Raw genomic sequence first — 15,046 nt, 5'->3', positions numbered from 1 at the left:
AAGAAGGGTAGCAGGGATAATCCAGGTAATTATAGACCGGTGAGCCTGACGTCAGTGGTAGGGAAGCTGCTGGAGAAGATACTGAGGGATAGGATCTATTCCCATCTGGAAGAAAATGGGCTTATCAGTGATAGGCAACATGGTTTTGTGCAGGGAAGGTCATGTCTTACCAACTTAATAGAATTCTTTGAGGAAGTGACAAAGTTGATTGATGAGGGAAGGGCTGTAGATGTCATAGACATGGACTTCAGTAAGGCATTTGATAAGGTTCCCCATGGTAGGTTGATGGAGAAAGTGAAGTCGCATGGGGTCCAAGGTGTACTAGCTAGATGGATAAAAAACTGGCTGGGCAACAGGAGACAGAGAGTAGCAGTGGAAGGGAGTTTCTCAAAATGGAGACGTGTGACCAGTGGTGTTCCACAGGGATCCGTGCTGGGACCACTGTTGTTTGTGATATACATAAATGATTTAGAGGAAAGTATAGGTGGTCTGATTAGCAAGTTTGCAGACGACACTAAGATTGGTGGAGTAGCAGATAGTGAAGGGGACTGTCAGAGAATATAGCAGAATATAGATAGATTGGAGAGTTGGGCAGAGAAATGGCAGATGGAGTTCAATCAGGACAAATGCGAGGTGATGCATTTTGGAAGATCCAATTCAAGAGTGAACTATACAGTAAATGGAAAAGTCCTGGGGAAAATTGATGTACAGAGAGATTTGGGTGTTCAGGTCCATTGTTCCCTGAAGGTGGCAACGCAGGTCAATAGAGTGGTCAAGAAGGCATACGGCATGCTTTCCTTCATCGGACGGGGTATTGAGTACAAGGGTTGGCAGGTCATGTTACAGTTGTATAAGACTTTGGTTCGGCCACATTTGGAATACTGCGTGCAGTTCTGGTCGCCACATTACCAAAAGGATGTAGATGCTTTGGAGAGGGTGCAGAGGAGGTTCACCAGGATGTTGCCTGGTATAGAGGGCGCTAGCTATGAAGAGAGGTTGAGTAGATTAGGATTATTTTCATTAGAAAGATGGAGGTTGAGGGGGGACCTGATTGAGGTGTGCAAAATCATGAGAGGTATAGACAGGGTGGATAGCAAGAAGCTTTTTCCCAGAGTGGGGGATTCAATTACTAGGGGTCACGAGGTCAAAGTGAGAGGGGAAAAGTTTAGGGGGGATATGCGTGGAAAGTTATTTACGCAGAGGGTGGTGGGTGCCTGGAACGCGTTTCCAGCGGAGGTGGTAGACGCGGGCACGATAGCGTCTTTTAAGATGTATCTAGACAGATACATGAATGGGCAGGAAGCAAAGAGATACAGACCCTTAGAAAATAGGCGACAGGTTTAGATAGAGGATCTGGATCGGCGCAGGCTTGGAGGGCCGAAGGGCCTGTTCCTGTGCTGTAATTTTCTTTGTTCTTTGTAGTTTGGGTTTGATACAGGGCTATTGGGAGAGCGCGTGGCAGTGGGATTAGATATTAGATTGGGGTAGATACTGGGCCATGGAGAGTGCACGGGACATTGGGATTAGTTTGGGATTGATACTGGGCTATGGGGAGAGAGTGGGGCAGTGGGATTAGTTTGGGATTGATACTGGGCTATGGGGAGAGAGTGGGGCAGTGGGATTCGTTTGGGATTGATACAGAGCTATGGGGAGAGAATGGGGCAGTGGGATTAGTTTGGGATTGATACAGAGCTATGGGAAGAGAGGGGCTGTGGGATTAGTTTGGGATTGATACCAGGCTATGGGGAGAGAGTGGGGCTGTGGGATTAGTTTGGGATTGATACAGGGCTATGGGGAGAGAGCGGGGCAGTGGGATTAGTTTGGGGATTGATACAGGGCTATGGGGAGAGAGTGGTGCTGTGGGATTAGTTTGGGATTGATACAGAGCTATGGGGAGAGAGTGGGGCAGTGGGATTAGTTTGGGATTAATACAGAGCTATGGGGAGAGAGTGGGGCAGTGGGATTAGTTTGGGATTGATACAGGGCTGTGGGGAGAGAGTGGGGCTGTGGGATTAGTTTGGGATTGATACAGGGCTATGGGGAGAGAGCGGGGCAGTGGGATTAGTTTGGGATTGATACAGGGCTATGGGGAGAGAGCGGGGCAGTGGGATTAGTTTGGGATTAATACAGAGCTATGGGGAGAGAGCGGAGCAGTGGGATTAGTTTGGGATTGATACAGGGCTATGGGGAGAGAACGGGGCAGTTGGATTAGTTTGGGATTGATACAGGGCTATGGGGAGTGAACGGGGCAGTTGGATTAGTTTGGGATTGATAAAGGTTTATGGAGAGAGTGCAGAGCTGCGGAATTATATTAGCGATTGATACAGAGCTATGGATAGAGAAGGAGGGCAGTGGAATTCGATTGGGGATTGATACAGTGCTAAGGGGAGAGAGTGGGGAAGTGGGATTAGTTTGGGATGGATTCAGGGCTATGAGGAAAGGGTGGAGCAGTGAGATTAGTTTTGGGATTGATACAGGTCTATGGGGAGAGACTGGGACAGTAGGATTAGTTTGGGATTATTACATGGCTATGGGGAGAGAGGCGGGCAGTGGAATTAGTTTGGGGTTGATATAGGGCTATGAGGAGAGAGAGCGGGACAGTGGAATTATATTTAGGATTGATACAGGACTACAGGGAGTGAGCGGGGCAGTGGGATTAGTTTGGGATTGATGCAGGACTCTGGAGAGAGAGAGAGGAGCAGTGGGATTAGTTTGGGATTGACACAGAGCCATGGGGAGAGAGCGGGGCAGTGAGATTAGATTGGGGATTGATACAGGGCCATGAGGAGAGAGCGGGGCAATGGGATTAGATTGGGGATTGATACAGGGCCATGGGGAGAGAGCGGGGCAATGGGTTTAGATTGGGGATTGATACAGGGCTCTGGGGAGAGAGTGGAGCAATGGGATTAGTTGAGGATTGATACAAGGCAAGGGAAAAGGGTGGGATAGTGTGGTTAGTTTGGGATTGACTCAGGACTATGGGGGGAGAGCAGGACGGTTGGATTAGTTTGGAATTGACACAGGGTTGAACAGGAGAGAGTGGGACACTGTTCCCACTCGTGAAAGGATCAAGAACAAGAGGGCACAGATTTTAAGTATTTGGTAAGAGAAGCAAAAGTGACATGAGGAAAAACTTTTTCACGCAGTGAGTGGTTAAAGTCTGGAATGCGCTGCCTGAGAACGTGGTGGAGGCAGGTTCAATTGAAGCATTCAAAAGGGAATTGGACAGTTATATGAAAAGGAGGATTGTGCAGGGTTACAGGAAGAAGGCAGGGGAATGGACCTGGGGGAATTGCTCTTTCAGAGATCCAGTGTGGACACGATGGCCGAATAGCTGCCTCCTGCAGTGGAACAATTCTGTGATTCCCTTGGATGTCTAACTCAGGGAGATTGCTTGTATCTTCCTCAGTGATCATTTAGCTTCTCTGTCCTTTCTCTATTCCTCATTACAAATTCTCCTGACTCTGCCTGTAATGGGCCCAATTTGTCTTAGCCAACTGTTTCCTTTTTACGTACCTATAGAAGCTTTTCAAGTCCGTTTTTATATTTTCTACTAGCTTACATTCATATTGCATATTCATGCTCCCTTTCTTTATCAGTTTCTTGGTCATGCTTTGCTGTATTCTAAAATTCTCCCAATCCTCAGGTTTACTACTATTTCTGGCAACTTTATAGAGCTTTCCTTTTAATCTTATACAATCCTTCCTTTTTTATCCACGCCTTTACTTTTGGTGTTTTCACACTTTGAAGGAATGCACAGTTGCTGTAAACTATGTAATAATTCTTTAAAGATTATCCAATGCCTATGTACTGTTATACCTTTTAATGTATTTTCCCAATTCACCTCAGCCAATTTGCCCCTCATACCTTCATAATTTCCTATGTTCAAATTTAAATATCCTGGCTCCAGATTGAACTACCTCACTTTCAAACATTATGTAAAATTCTATCATATTATGGTCACTTATCCCTAAAGGTTCTTTTTCTTTCTTTTGGGCCTCCTTATCTCGAGAGACAATGGATACGCGCCTGGAGGTGGTCAGTGGTTTGTGAAGCAGCGCCTGGAGTGCCTATAAAGGCCAATTCTGGAGTGACAGGCTCTTCCACAGGTGCTGCAGAGAAATTTGTTTGTTGGGGCTGTTGCACAGTTGGCTCTCCCCTTGCGCCTCTGTCTTTTTTCCTGCCAACTACTAAGTCTCTTCGACTCGCCACAATTTAGCCCTGTCTTTATGGCTGCCCGCCAGCTCTGGCGAATGCTGGCAACTGACTCCCACGACTTGTGATCAATGTCACACGATTTCATGTCGCGTTTGCAGACGTCTTTATAACGGAGACATGGACGGCCGGTGGGTCTGATACCAGTGGCGAGCTCGCTGTACAATGTGTCTTTGGGGATCCTGCCATCTTCCATGCGGCTCACATGGCCAAGCCATCTCAAGCGCCGCTGACTCAGTAGTGTGTATAAGCTGGGGGTGTTGGCCGCTTCAAGGACTTCTGTGTTGGAGATATAGTCCTGCCACCTGATGCCAAGTATTCTCCGAAGGCAGCGAAGATGGAATGAATTGAGACGTCGCTCTTGGCTGGCATACGTTGTCCAGGCCTCGCTGCCGTAGAGCAAGGTACTGAGGACACAGGCCTGATACACTCGGACTTTTGTGTTCCGTGTCAGTGCGCCATTTTCCCACACTCTCTTGGCCAGTCTGGACATAGCAGTGGAAGCCTTACCCATGCGCTTGTTGATTTCTGCATCTAGAGACAGGTTACTGGTGATAGTTGAGCCTAGGTAGGTGAACTCTTGAACCACTTCCAGAGCGTGGTCGCCAATATTGATGGATGGAGCATTTCTGACATCCTGCCCCATGATGTTCGTTTTCTTGAGGCTGATGGTTAGGCCAAATTCATTGCAGGCAGACGCAAACCTGTCGATGAGACTCTGCAGGCATTCTTCAGTGTGAGATGTTAAAGCAGCATCGTCAGCAAAGAGGAGTTCTCTGATGAGGACTTTCCGTACTTTGGACTTCGCTCTTAGACGGGCAAGGTTGAACAACCTGCCCCCTGATCTTGTGTGGAGGAAAATTCCTTCTTCAGGTTCTTTTACAACAAGATTATTAATTAACCCTTTCTTATTACATAATACTAGATCTAAAATAGCCTGTTCTCTAGTCAATTCCTCAACATACTGCTCTAGAAAACCATCCCAACACACTCCTGAAACTTGTCCTCCACAGCATTAGTGCTCACTGGGTTTACCCAGTCTATATGTAGATTGAGATCACCCATATTTACTCTGTTACCCATGCTACATGCTTCTCTAATTTATTGTTTAATACCATGACCCACATTACCACTACTGTTTGGTGGTCTATAAACAACTGCTACCAATGTTTGCTGCCCGTTGCTGTTTCTTAGTTCCACCCAAACAGATTCCACATTTTGTTCTTCCGATCTGAGATCCTCCCTTACTAACATGCTGACCCATCCCTTATTATCAGTTGAACACCACCTTCCTTTCCTTTTTGCCTGTCCTTCCAAAATGCTGAATATCCTTGAATATCCTTGAATATTCAGTTCCCAGTCTTGGTCACCCTGTAGCCACTTTTCCGTAATGTCAATTAGATCATACCCATTTACCTCGATTTGTCTCTTTGCTGTCACTGTTGCCGTCGCGGCTCCCGCCGCCCGGACCATCGCGGCTCCCGCCGCCCGGACCGTCGCGGCTCCCGCCGCCCGGACCATCGCGGCTCCCGCCGCCCGGACCGTCGCGGCTCCCGTCACCCTCACAAACCTGAGCAAAACCACACATTTATCAACCTTCGGGTGAAACACTCCAAGTGTGATTGGACAGAATTGTCTGTGAGCTGCAGTCAAGCTACTTCCACAAAAAGGTTGGGTGGCGTTGGGGGTCCTGACCCATTGTTAACTTTCTGATTGTACACCAGGATGCGCGATCTCTCTGCCTCGGAGAAACAGGAGCACAGCAAGCAGCAAAAAGTGATGGAGAAGAAGAGCAGTGAACTGGAAACGCTGAGGCAACAGAGAGAGAAGCTGCTCGAGGAAATTAAACAGGCTGAAAAGACAATTGACGAATTGAAAGAGCAGGTGAGAGCAGACGTGGAGCTGTGACCTGACAGTTCCAGAAGACTACTCCAGTATCCCCTCCCCCTCAACCACTCCCCACCCCGCCCTCAGTCCAACCCTCTCCCCACCACTCAGTCACTCGCCACCCCGCCCTCACTCCAACCCTCTCCCCACCACTCAGTCACTCGCCACCCCGCCCTCACTCCAACCCTCTCCCCACCACTCAGTCACTCGCCACCCCGCCCTCACTCCAACCCTCTCCCCACCACTCAGTCACTCGCCACCCCGCCCTCACTCCAACCCTCTCCCCACCACTCAGTCACTCGCCACCCCGCCCTCACTCCTACTCCCTCTCCCCACCACTGTCATCCTCACCCCGTCCTCACTCCTGCCCTCTCCCCACCACTCAGTCACTCGCCACCCCGCCCTCACTCCTACTCCCTCTCCCCACCACTCAGTCACTCCCCACCCCGCCCTCACTCCTACTCCCTCTCCCCACCACTCAGTCACTCCCCACCCCGCCCTCACTCCAACCCTCTCCCCACCACTCAGTCACTCGCCACCCCGTCCTCATTCCTACTCCCTCTCCCCACCACTCAGTCACTCGCCACCCCGCCCTCACTCCTACTCCCTCTCCCCACCACTGTCATCCTCACCCCGTCCTCACTCCTGCCCTCTCCCCACCACTCAGTCACTCGCCACCCCGACCTCACTCCTACTCCCTCTCCCCACCACTCAGTCACTCCCCACCCCGCCCTCACTCCTACCCTCTCTCCACCACTCAGTCACTCACCACCCCGCCCTCACTCCTACTCCCTCTCCCCACCACTCAGTCACTCCCCACCCCGCCCTCACTCCTACCCTCTCCCCACCACTCAGTCACTCGCCACCCCGCCCTCACTCCTACCCTCTCTCCACCACTCAGTCACTCACCACCCCGCCCTCACTCCTACTCCCTCTCCCCACCACTGTCATCCTCACCCGCCCTCACTCCAACCCTCTCCCCACCACTCAGTCACTCCCCACCCCGCCCTCACTCCTACTCCCTCTCCCCACCACCCAGTCACTCCTCACCCCACCCTCACTCCTACCCTCTCCCCACCACGGTCACTCCCCACCCCGCCCTCACTCCTACTCCCACTGTGGGCGAGAGCGAGTGAGTCTGTGGGCGAGAGAGAGCGAGCGAGCAAGGCTGTGGGCAAGAGAGAGCGAGTGAGTCTGTGGGCGAGAGAGAGAGCAAGTGAGTCTGTGGGCGAGAGAGAGAGCGAGTGAGTCTGTGGGCGAGAGAGCGAGCGAGTCTGTGGGCGAGAGAGAGAGCGAGCGAGTCTGTGGGCGAGAGAGAGAGAGCGAGCGAGTCTGTGGGCGAGAGAGAGAGAGCGAGCAAGTCTGTGGGCGAGAGAGAGAGAGAGCGAGCAAGTCTGTGGGCACGAGAGAGAGAGAACAAGCGAGTCTGTGGGCGAGAGAGAGAGAGAGAGCGAGCGAGTCTGTGGGCGAGAGAGAGAGAGCGAGCAAGTCTGTGGGCGAGAGAGAGAGAGAGAGAGAGCGAGCAAGTCTGTGGGCACGAGAGAGAGAGAGCAAGCGAGTCTGTGGGCGAGAGAGAGAGAGAGAGCGAGCGAGTCTGTGGGCGAGAGAGAGAGCGAGCACGTCTGTGGGCGGGAGAGAGAGAGCGAGCGAGTCTGTGGGCGAGAGAGAGAGAGAGAGAGAGAGCGAGCGAGTCTGTGGGCCAGAGAGAGAGCGAGCGAGTCTGTGGACACGAGAGAGAGAGAGCAAGCGAGTCTGTGGGCGAGAGAGAGAGAGAGAGAGAGAGAGCGAGCAAGTCTGTGGGCGAGAGAGAGAGAGCGAGCAAGTCTGTGGGCGAGAGAGAGAGAGCGAGCGAGTCTGTGGGCGAGAGAGAGAGAGCGAGTGAGTCTGTGGGCCAGAGAGAGAGAGAGCGAGTCTGTGGGCACGAGAGAGAGAGAGCAAGCGAGTCTGTGGGCGAGAGAGAGAGAGAGCAAGCGAGTCTGTGGGCGAGAGAGAGAGAGAGCGAGCGAGTCTGTGGGCGAGAGAGAGAGCGAGCGAGTCTGTGGGCGAGAGAGAGAGCGAGCGAGTCTGTGGGCGAGAGAGAGAGCGAGCGAGTCTGTGGGCGAGAGAGAGAGCGAGCGAGTCTGTGGGCGAGAGAGAGAGCGAGCGAGTCTGTGGGCGAGAGAGAGAGCGAGCGAGTCTGTGGGCGAGAGAGAGAGCGAGCGAGTCTGTGGGAGAGAGAGAGAGAGAGCGAGCGAGTCTGTGGGCTAGAGAGGGAGAGTGAGCGAGCGCGTCTGGGTGAGAGAGAGAGAGCGAGCGAGTCTGTGGGCAAGAGAGAGAGCGAGCGAGTCTGGGAGAGAGAGCGAGCGAGTCTGTGGGCGAGAGAGAGCGAGCGAGCAAGTCTGTGGGCAAGAGAGAGAGCGAGCGATTCTGTGGGCGAGAGAGAGAGAGCGAGTCTGTGGGCGAGAGAGAGAGAGCGAGTCTGTGGGCGAGAGAGAGAGAGAGAGCGAGCGAGTCTGTGGGCGAGAGAGAGAGAGTGCGAGCGAGTCTGTGGGCGAGAGAGAAAGAGAGCGAGCGAGTCTGTGGGCAAGAAAGAGAGAGAGAGCTAGTCTGTGGGAGAGAGAGAGAGAGAGCTAGTCTGTGGGAGAGAGAGAGAGTGAGTGAGTCTGGGAGAGAGAGAGAGCGAGCGCGTCTGTGGGCGAGAGAGAGAGAGCGAGCGCGTCTGTGGGCGAGAGAGAGAGAGCGAGCGAGTCTGTGGGCGAGAGAGAGCGAGCGAGTCTGTGGGCGAGAGAGAGAGAGCGAGTCTGTGGGCGAGAGAGAGAGAGAGCGAGCGAGTCTGTGGGCGAGAGAGAGAGAGAGCGAGCGTGTCTGTGGGCGAGAGAGAAAGAGAGCGAGTCTGTGGGCGAGAGAGAGAGAGAGAGAGAGAGCGAGTCTGTGGGCGAGAGAGAGAGCGAGTCTGTGGGCGAGAGAGAGAGCGAGTCTGTGGGCGAGAGAGAGAGCGCGAGTCTGTGGGCGAGAGAGAGAGCGAGTCTGTGGGCGAGAGAGAGTGAGAGCGAGCGAGTCTGTGGGCGAGAGAGAGAGAGAGCGAGCGAGTCTGTGGGCAAGAAAGAGAGAGAGAGCGAGTCTGTGGGAGAGAGAGAGAGTGAGTGAGTCTGGGAGAGAGAGAGAGCGAGTGAGTCTGGGAGAGAGAGAGAGCGAGTGAGTCTGGGAGAGAGAGAGAGCGAGCGAGTCTGGGAGAGAGAGAGAGCGAGCGAGTCTGTGGGAGAGAGAGAGAGCGAGCGAGTCTGTGGGAGAGAGAGAGAGCGAGCGAGTCTGTGGGAGAGAGAGAGAGCGAGCGAGTCTGTGGGAGAGAGAGAGAGCGAGCGAGTCTGTGGGAGAGAGAGAGCGAGCGAGTCTGTGGGAGAGAGGGAGAGCGAGCGCGTCTGTTGGCTAGAGAGGGAGAGTGAGCGAGTCTGTGGGCGAGAGAGAAAGAGAGCGAGCGAGTCTGTGGGCAAGAAAGAGAGAGCGAGTGAGTCTGTGGGAGAGAGAGAGAGCGAGCGAGTCTGTGGGAGAGAGAGAGAGCGAGCGCGTCTGTGGGCTAGAGAGGGAGAGTGAGCGAGCGCGTCTGTGGGCGAGAGAGAGAGAGCGAGCGAGTCTGTGGGCGAGAGAGAGAGAGCGAGCGAATCTGTGGGAGAGAGAGAGCAAGTCCCACTGACTCTCGCTGTGTCCCTGCAGACCCACTGCTCAATCCCACCTGACCCAGCCCACTTTCCATGCTTTGCCCAAAATCTGAGGCCAAGCTGAATGGCCTGCTCCTGTTCCTGTGTGATAGGGCTGAGAGGGGCTGAATGGCCTGCTCCTGTTCTGGCACCCTGTTGCTCTAGGTGAACTAACTCTGTCTTTGGACAGGTTGATGCTGCACTGGGAGCAGAGGAAATGGTAGAGACGCTGACAGAAAGGAATCTGGATCTGGAGGAGAAAGTGCGGGAGCTGCGTGAGACTGTCAGTGACCTGGTGAGAAATTCCGTGTTTACGGAACGGGGATCGGGGTCACTCCGTGTTTACAGAACGGGGATCGGGGTCACTCCGTGTTTACGGGGCGGGGATCGGGGTCACTCCGTGTTTACGGGGTGGGGATCGGGGTCACTCCGTGTTTACGGGGCGGGGATCGGGGTCACTCCGTGTTTACGGGGCGGGGATCGGGGTCACTCCGTGTTTACGGGACGGGGATCGGGGTCACTCCGTGTTTACGGGGCGGGGATCGGGGTCACTCCGTGTTTACTTGGCGGGATTAGGAGTCACTCCGTGTTTACGGGGTGGGATTCGGGGTCACTCCGTGTTTACGGGGCGGGGATCGGGGTCACTCCGTGTTTACGGGGCGGGATTAGGAGTCACTCCGTGTTTACGGGGTGGGATTCGGGGTCACTCCGTGTTTACGGGATGGGGATCGGGGTCACTCCGTGTTTACGGGGCGGGATTCGGGGTCTCTCCGTGTTTACGGGACGGGGATCGGGGTCACTCCGTGTTTACGGGGCGGGGATCGGGGTCACTCCGTGTTTACGGGACGGGGATCGGGGTCACTCCGTGTTTACGGGGCGGGATTAGGGGTCACTCCGTGTTTACGGGGTGGGATTCGGGGTCACTCCGTGTTTACGGGATGGGGATCGGGGTCACTCCGTGTTTACGGGGCGGGATTCGGGGTCTCTCCGTGTTTACGGGACGGGGATCGGGGTCACTCCGTGTTTACGGGGCGGGGATCGGGGTCACTCCGTGTTTACGGGACGGGGATCGGGGTCACTCCGTGTTTACGGGGCGGGATTAGGGGTCACTCCGTGTTTACGGGACGGGGATCGGGGTCACTCCGTGTTTACGGGGTGGGATTCGGGGTCACTCCGTGTTTACGGGACGGGGATCGGGGTCACTCCGTGTTTACGGGGCGGGATTCGGGGTCACTCCGTGTTTACGGGGCGGGGATCGGGGTCACTCCGTGTTTACGGGGCGGGGATCGGGGTCACTCCGTGTTTACGGGGCGGGGATCGGGGTCACTCCGTGTTTACGGGACGGGGATTCGTGGTCACTCCGTGTTTACGGGGCGGGGATCGGGGTCACTCCGTGTTTACGGGGCGGGGATTCGGGGTCACTCCGTGTTTACGGGGCGGGGATCGGGGTCACTCCGTGTTTACGGGACGGGGATTCGGGGTCACTCCGTGTTTACGGGGTGGGATTCGGGGTCACTCCGTGTTTACGGGGCGGGGATTCGGGGTCACTCCGTGTTTACGGGGCGGGGATTCGGGGTCACTCCGTGTTTACGGGGCGGGGATCGGGGTCACTCCGTGTTTACGGGGCGGGGATCGGGGTCACTCCGTGTTTACGGGGCGGGGATTCGGGGTCACTCCGTGTTTACGTGGCGGGGATCGGGGTCACTCCGTGTTTACGGGGCGGGGATTCGGGGTCACTCCGTGTTTACGGGGCGGGGATCGGGGTCACTCCGTGTTTACGGGGCGGGGATCGGGGTCACTCCGTGTTTACGGGGCGGGGATTCGGGGTCACTCCGTGTTTACGGGGCGGGGATCGGGGTCACTCCGTGTTTACGGGGCGGGGATCGGGGTCACTCCGTGTTTACGGGGCGGGGATCGGGGTCACTCCGTGTTTACGGGGCGGGGATCGGGGTCACTCCGTGTTTACGGGACGGGGATCGGGGTCACTCCGTGTTTACGGGGCGGGGATCGGGGTCACTCCGTGTTTACGGGGCGGGATTCGGGGTCACTCCGTGTTTACGGGACGGGGATCGGGGTCACTCCGTGTTTACGGGGCGGGTTTCGGGGTCACTCCGTGTTTACGGGGCGGGATTAGGAGTCACTCCGTGTTTACGGGGTGGGATTCGGGGTCACTCCGTGTTTACGGGACGGGGATCGGGGTCACTCCGTGTTTACGGGGCGGGATTCGGGGTCTCTCCGTGTTTACGGGACGGGGATCGGGGTCACTCCGTGTTTACGGGGCGGGGATCGGGGTCACTCCGTGTTTACGGGACGGGGATCGGGGTCACTCCGTGTTTACGGGGCGGGATTCGGGGTCTCTCCGTGTTTACGGGACGGGGATCGGGGTCACTCCGTGTTTACGGGGCGGGGATCGGGGTCACTCCGTGTTTACGGGGCGGGATTCGGGGTCACTCCGTGTTTACGGGACGGGGATCGGGGTCACTCCGTGTTTACGGGACGGGGATCGGGGTCACTCCGTGTTTACGGGGCGGGATTAGGAGTCACTCCGTGTTTACGGGGCGGGATTCGGGGTCACTCCGTGTTTACGGGACGGGGATCGGGGTCACTCCGTGTTTACGGGGCGGGATTCGGGGTCACTCCGTGTTTACGGGACGGGGATCGGGGTCACTCCGTGTTTACGGGGCGGGTTTCGGGGTCACTCCGTGTTTACGGGGCGGGATTAGGAGTCACTCCGTGTTTACGGGGTGGGATTCGGGGTCACTCCGTGTTTACGGGACGGGGATCGGGGTCACTCCGTGTTTACGGGGCGGGATTCGGGGTCTCTCCGTGTTTACGGGACGGGGATCGGGGTCACTCCGTGTTTACGGGGCGGGGATCGGGGTCACTCCGTGTTTACGGGACGGGGATCGGGGTCACTCCGTGTTTACGGGGCGGGATTCGGGGTCTCTCCGTGTTTACGGGACGGGGATCGGGGTCACTCCGTGTTTACGGGGCGGGGATCGGGGTCACTCCGTGTTTACGGGGCGGGATTCGGGGTCACTCCGTGTTTACGGGACGGGGATCGGGGTCACTCCGTGTTTACGGGACGGGGATCGGGGTCACTCCGTGTTTACGGGGCGGGATTAGGAGTCACTCCGTGTTTACGGGGCGGGATTCGGGGTCACTCCGTGTTTACGGGACGGGGATCGGGGTCACTCCGTGTTTACGGGACGGGGATCGGGGTCACTCTGTGTTTACGGGGCGGGGATCGGGGTCACTCCGTGTTTACGGGACGGGGATCGGGGTCACTCCGTGTTTACGGGACGGGGATCGGGGTCACTCCGTGTTTACGGGGCGGGATTAGGGGTCACTCCGTGTTTACGGGACGGGGATCGGGGTCACTCCGTGTTTACGGGGTGGGATTCGGGGTCACTCCGTGTTTACGGGGCGGGGATCGGGGTCACTCCGTGTTTACGGGGCGGGGATCGGGGTCACTCCGTGTTTACGGGGCGGGTATCGGGGTCACTCCGTGTTTACGGGGCGGGATTAGGAGTCACTCCGTGTTTACGGGGCGGGATTCGGGGTCACTCCGTGTTTACGGGACGGGGATCGGGGTCACTCCGTGTTTACGGGGCGGGATTCGGGGTCTCTCCGTGTTTACGGGACGGGGATCGGGGTCACTCCGTGTTTACGGGGCGGGGATCGGGGTCACTCCGTGTTTACGGGACGGGGATCGGGGTCACTCCGTGTTTACGGGGCGGGATTCGGGGTCACTCCGTGTTTACGGGACGGGGATCGGGGTCACTCCGTGTTTACGGGGCGGGGATCGGGGTCACTCCGTGTTTACGGGGCGGGGATCGGGGTCACTCCGTGTTTACGGGACGGGGATCGGGGTCACTCCGTGTTTACGGGACGGGGATCGGGGTCACTCCGTGTTTACGGGGCGGGATTAGGAGTCACTCCGTGTTTACGGGGCGGGATTCGGGGTCACTCCGTGTTTACGGGGCGGGGATCGGGGTCACTCCGTGTTTACGGGGCGGGGATTCGGGGTCACTCCGTGTTTACGGGGCGGGGATCGGGGTCACTCCGTGTTTACGGGGCGGGGATTCGGGGTCACTCCGTGTTTACGGGGCGGGGATCGGGGTCACTCCGTGTTTACGGGACGGGGATCGGGGTCACTCCGTGTTTACGGGACGGGGATCGGGGTCACTCCGTGTTTACGGGGCGGGGATCGGGGTCACTCCGTGTTTACGGGGCGGGGATCGGGGTCACTCCGTGTTTACGGGGATTGGGGTCACTCCGTGTTTACGGGGATCGGGGTCACTCCGTGTTTACGGGACGGGGATTGGGGTCACTCCGTGTTTACGGGGATCGGGGTCACTCCGTGCTTACGGGACGGGGATCGGGGTCACTCCGTGTTTACGGGGCGGGGATCGGGGTCACTCCGTGTTTACGGGACGGGGATTCGGGGTCACTCCGTGTTTACGGGACGGGGATCGGGGTCACTCCGTGTTTACGGGACGGGGATTCGGGGTCACTCCGTGTTTACGGGGTGGGGATTCGGGGTCACTCCGTGTTTACGGGGTGGGGATCGGGGTCACTCCGTGTTTACAGAATGGGGATTCGGGGTCACTCCGTGTTTACGGGGTGGGATCGGGGTCACTCCGTGTTTACGGGACGGGGATCGGGGTCACGTTGCATTGATGAGATCTGAGCTGTAATCCCGGTTCAGCCGTCTCATTCCCACCTCACTGGGTTTCTTTGTTTTCCAGGAAGCCATTAATGAAATGAATGATGAGTTGCAGGAGAATTCCCGGGAAACGGAACTGGAGTTACGCGAACAGCTGGATCTGGGCACTGCTCGAGTTCGGGAGTCTGAGAAACGGGTGGAAGCTGCTCAGGAGACAGTTGCTGACTATCAACAAACGATAAAGAAATACCGGGAACTGACATCTCATCTCCAGGTAACATTCGTTCCTGAGATTAGAAACAGACAGTGCTGGAAATACTCAGCAGGTCAGGCAGCATCTGTGGAGAGAGAAACAGAGTTAACATTACTAGTCTGTGAACTTTCATCACAACCATTAGTTCCTGAGGCCTCAATAAGTGGTGAGAGCCCGAGGCCCCAATAAACAGAACTGTGTCTCCAATAAACAGCGTTCCTGTCAGAATCCCCTGTAAACAGTGTCATAGTCCCCAGTACACATTTAGTACTATTCGCTGCCTGCACCCGACCCTGTGCTGTCGTGAGTCAAACCTCCTGACCCTGTTCTGCAATCACTCTGACCCCT

General features: G+C 56.2%; 1 protein-coding gene across 4 annotated transcripts in view; it reads left to right on the top strand.

Annotated features, from left to right (window-relative positions):
- Nucleotides 1-15,046, top strand: part of LOC137365475 (dynactin subunit 1-like) — a 336,296-nt gene that overhangs the window by 209,299 nt on the left and 111,951 nt on the right. For all 4 annotated transcript variants that reach the window (XM_068028030.1, XM_068027981.1, XM_068027938.1 and 1 more), the window contains 3 exons: nucleotides 5,940-6,099; nucleotides 9,967-10,071; nucleotides 14,528-14,719. In XM_068028030.1, coding sequence (XP_067884131.1) covers nucleotides 5,940-6,099; nucleotides 9,967-10,071; nucleotides 14,528-14,719 — 457 coding nt within the window. The remainder of the gene's footprint in view (nucleotides 1-5,939; nucleotides 6,100-9,966; nucleotides 10,072-14,527; nucleotides 14,720-15,046) is intronic.

Source organism: Heterodontus francisci, chromosome 1 (genome assembly GCF_036365525.1).
Source record: "Heterodontus francisci isolate sHetFra1 chromosome 1, sHetFra1.hap1, whole genome shotgun sequence".
Classification (NCBI taxonomy): Eukaryota; Metazoa; Chordata; class Chondrichthyes; order Heterodontiformes; family Heterodontidae; genus Heterodontus; species Heterodontus francisci.
Note: the sequence above shows the minus strand (reverse complement) of the source record. Positions and strands in the feature narration are given on the sequence as shown.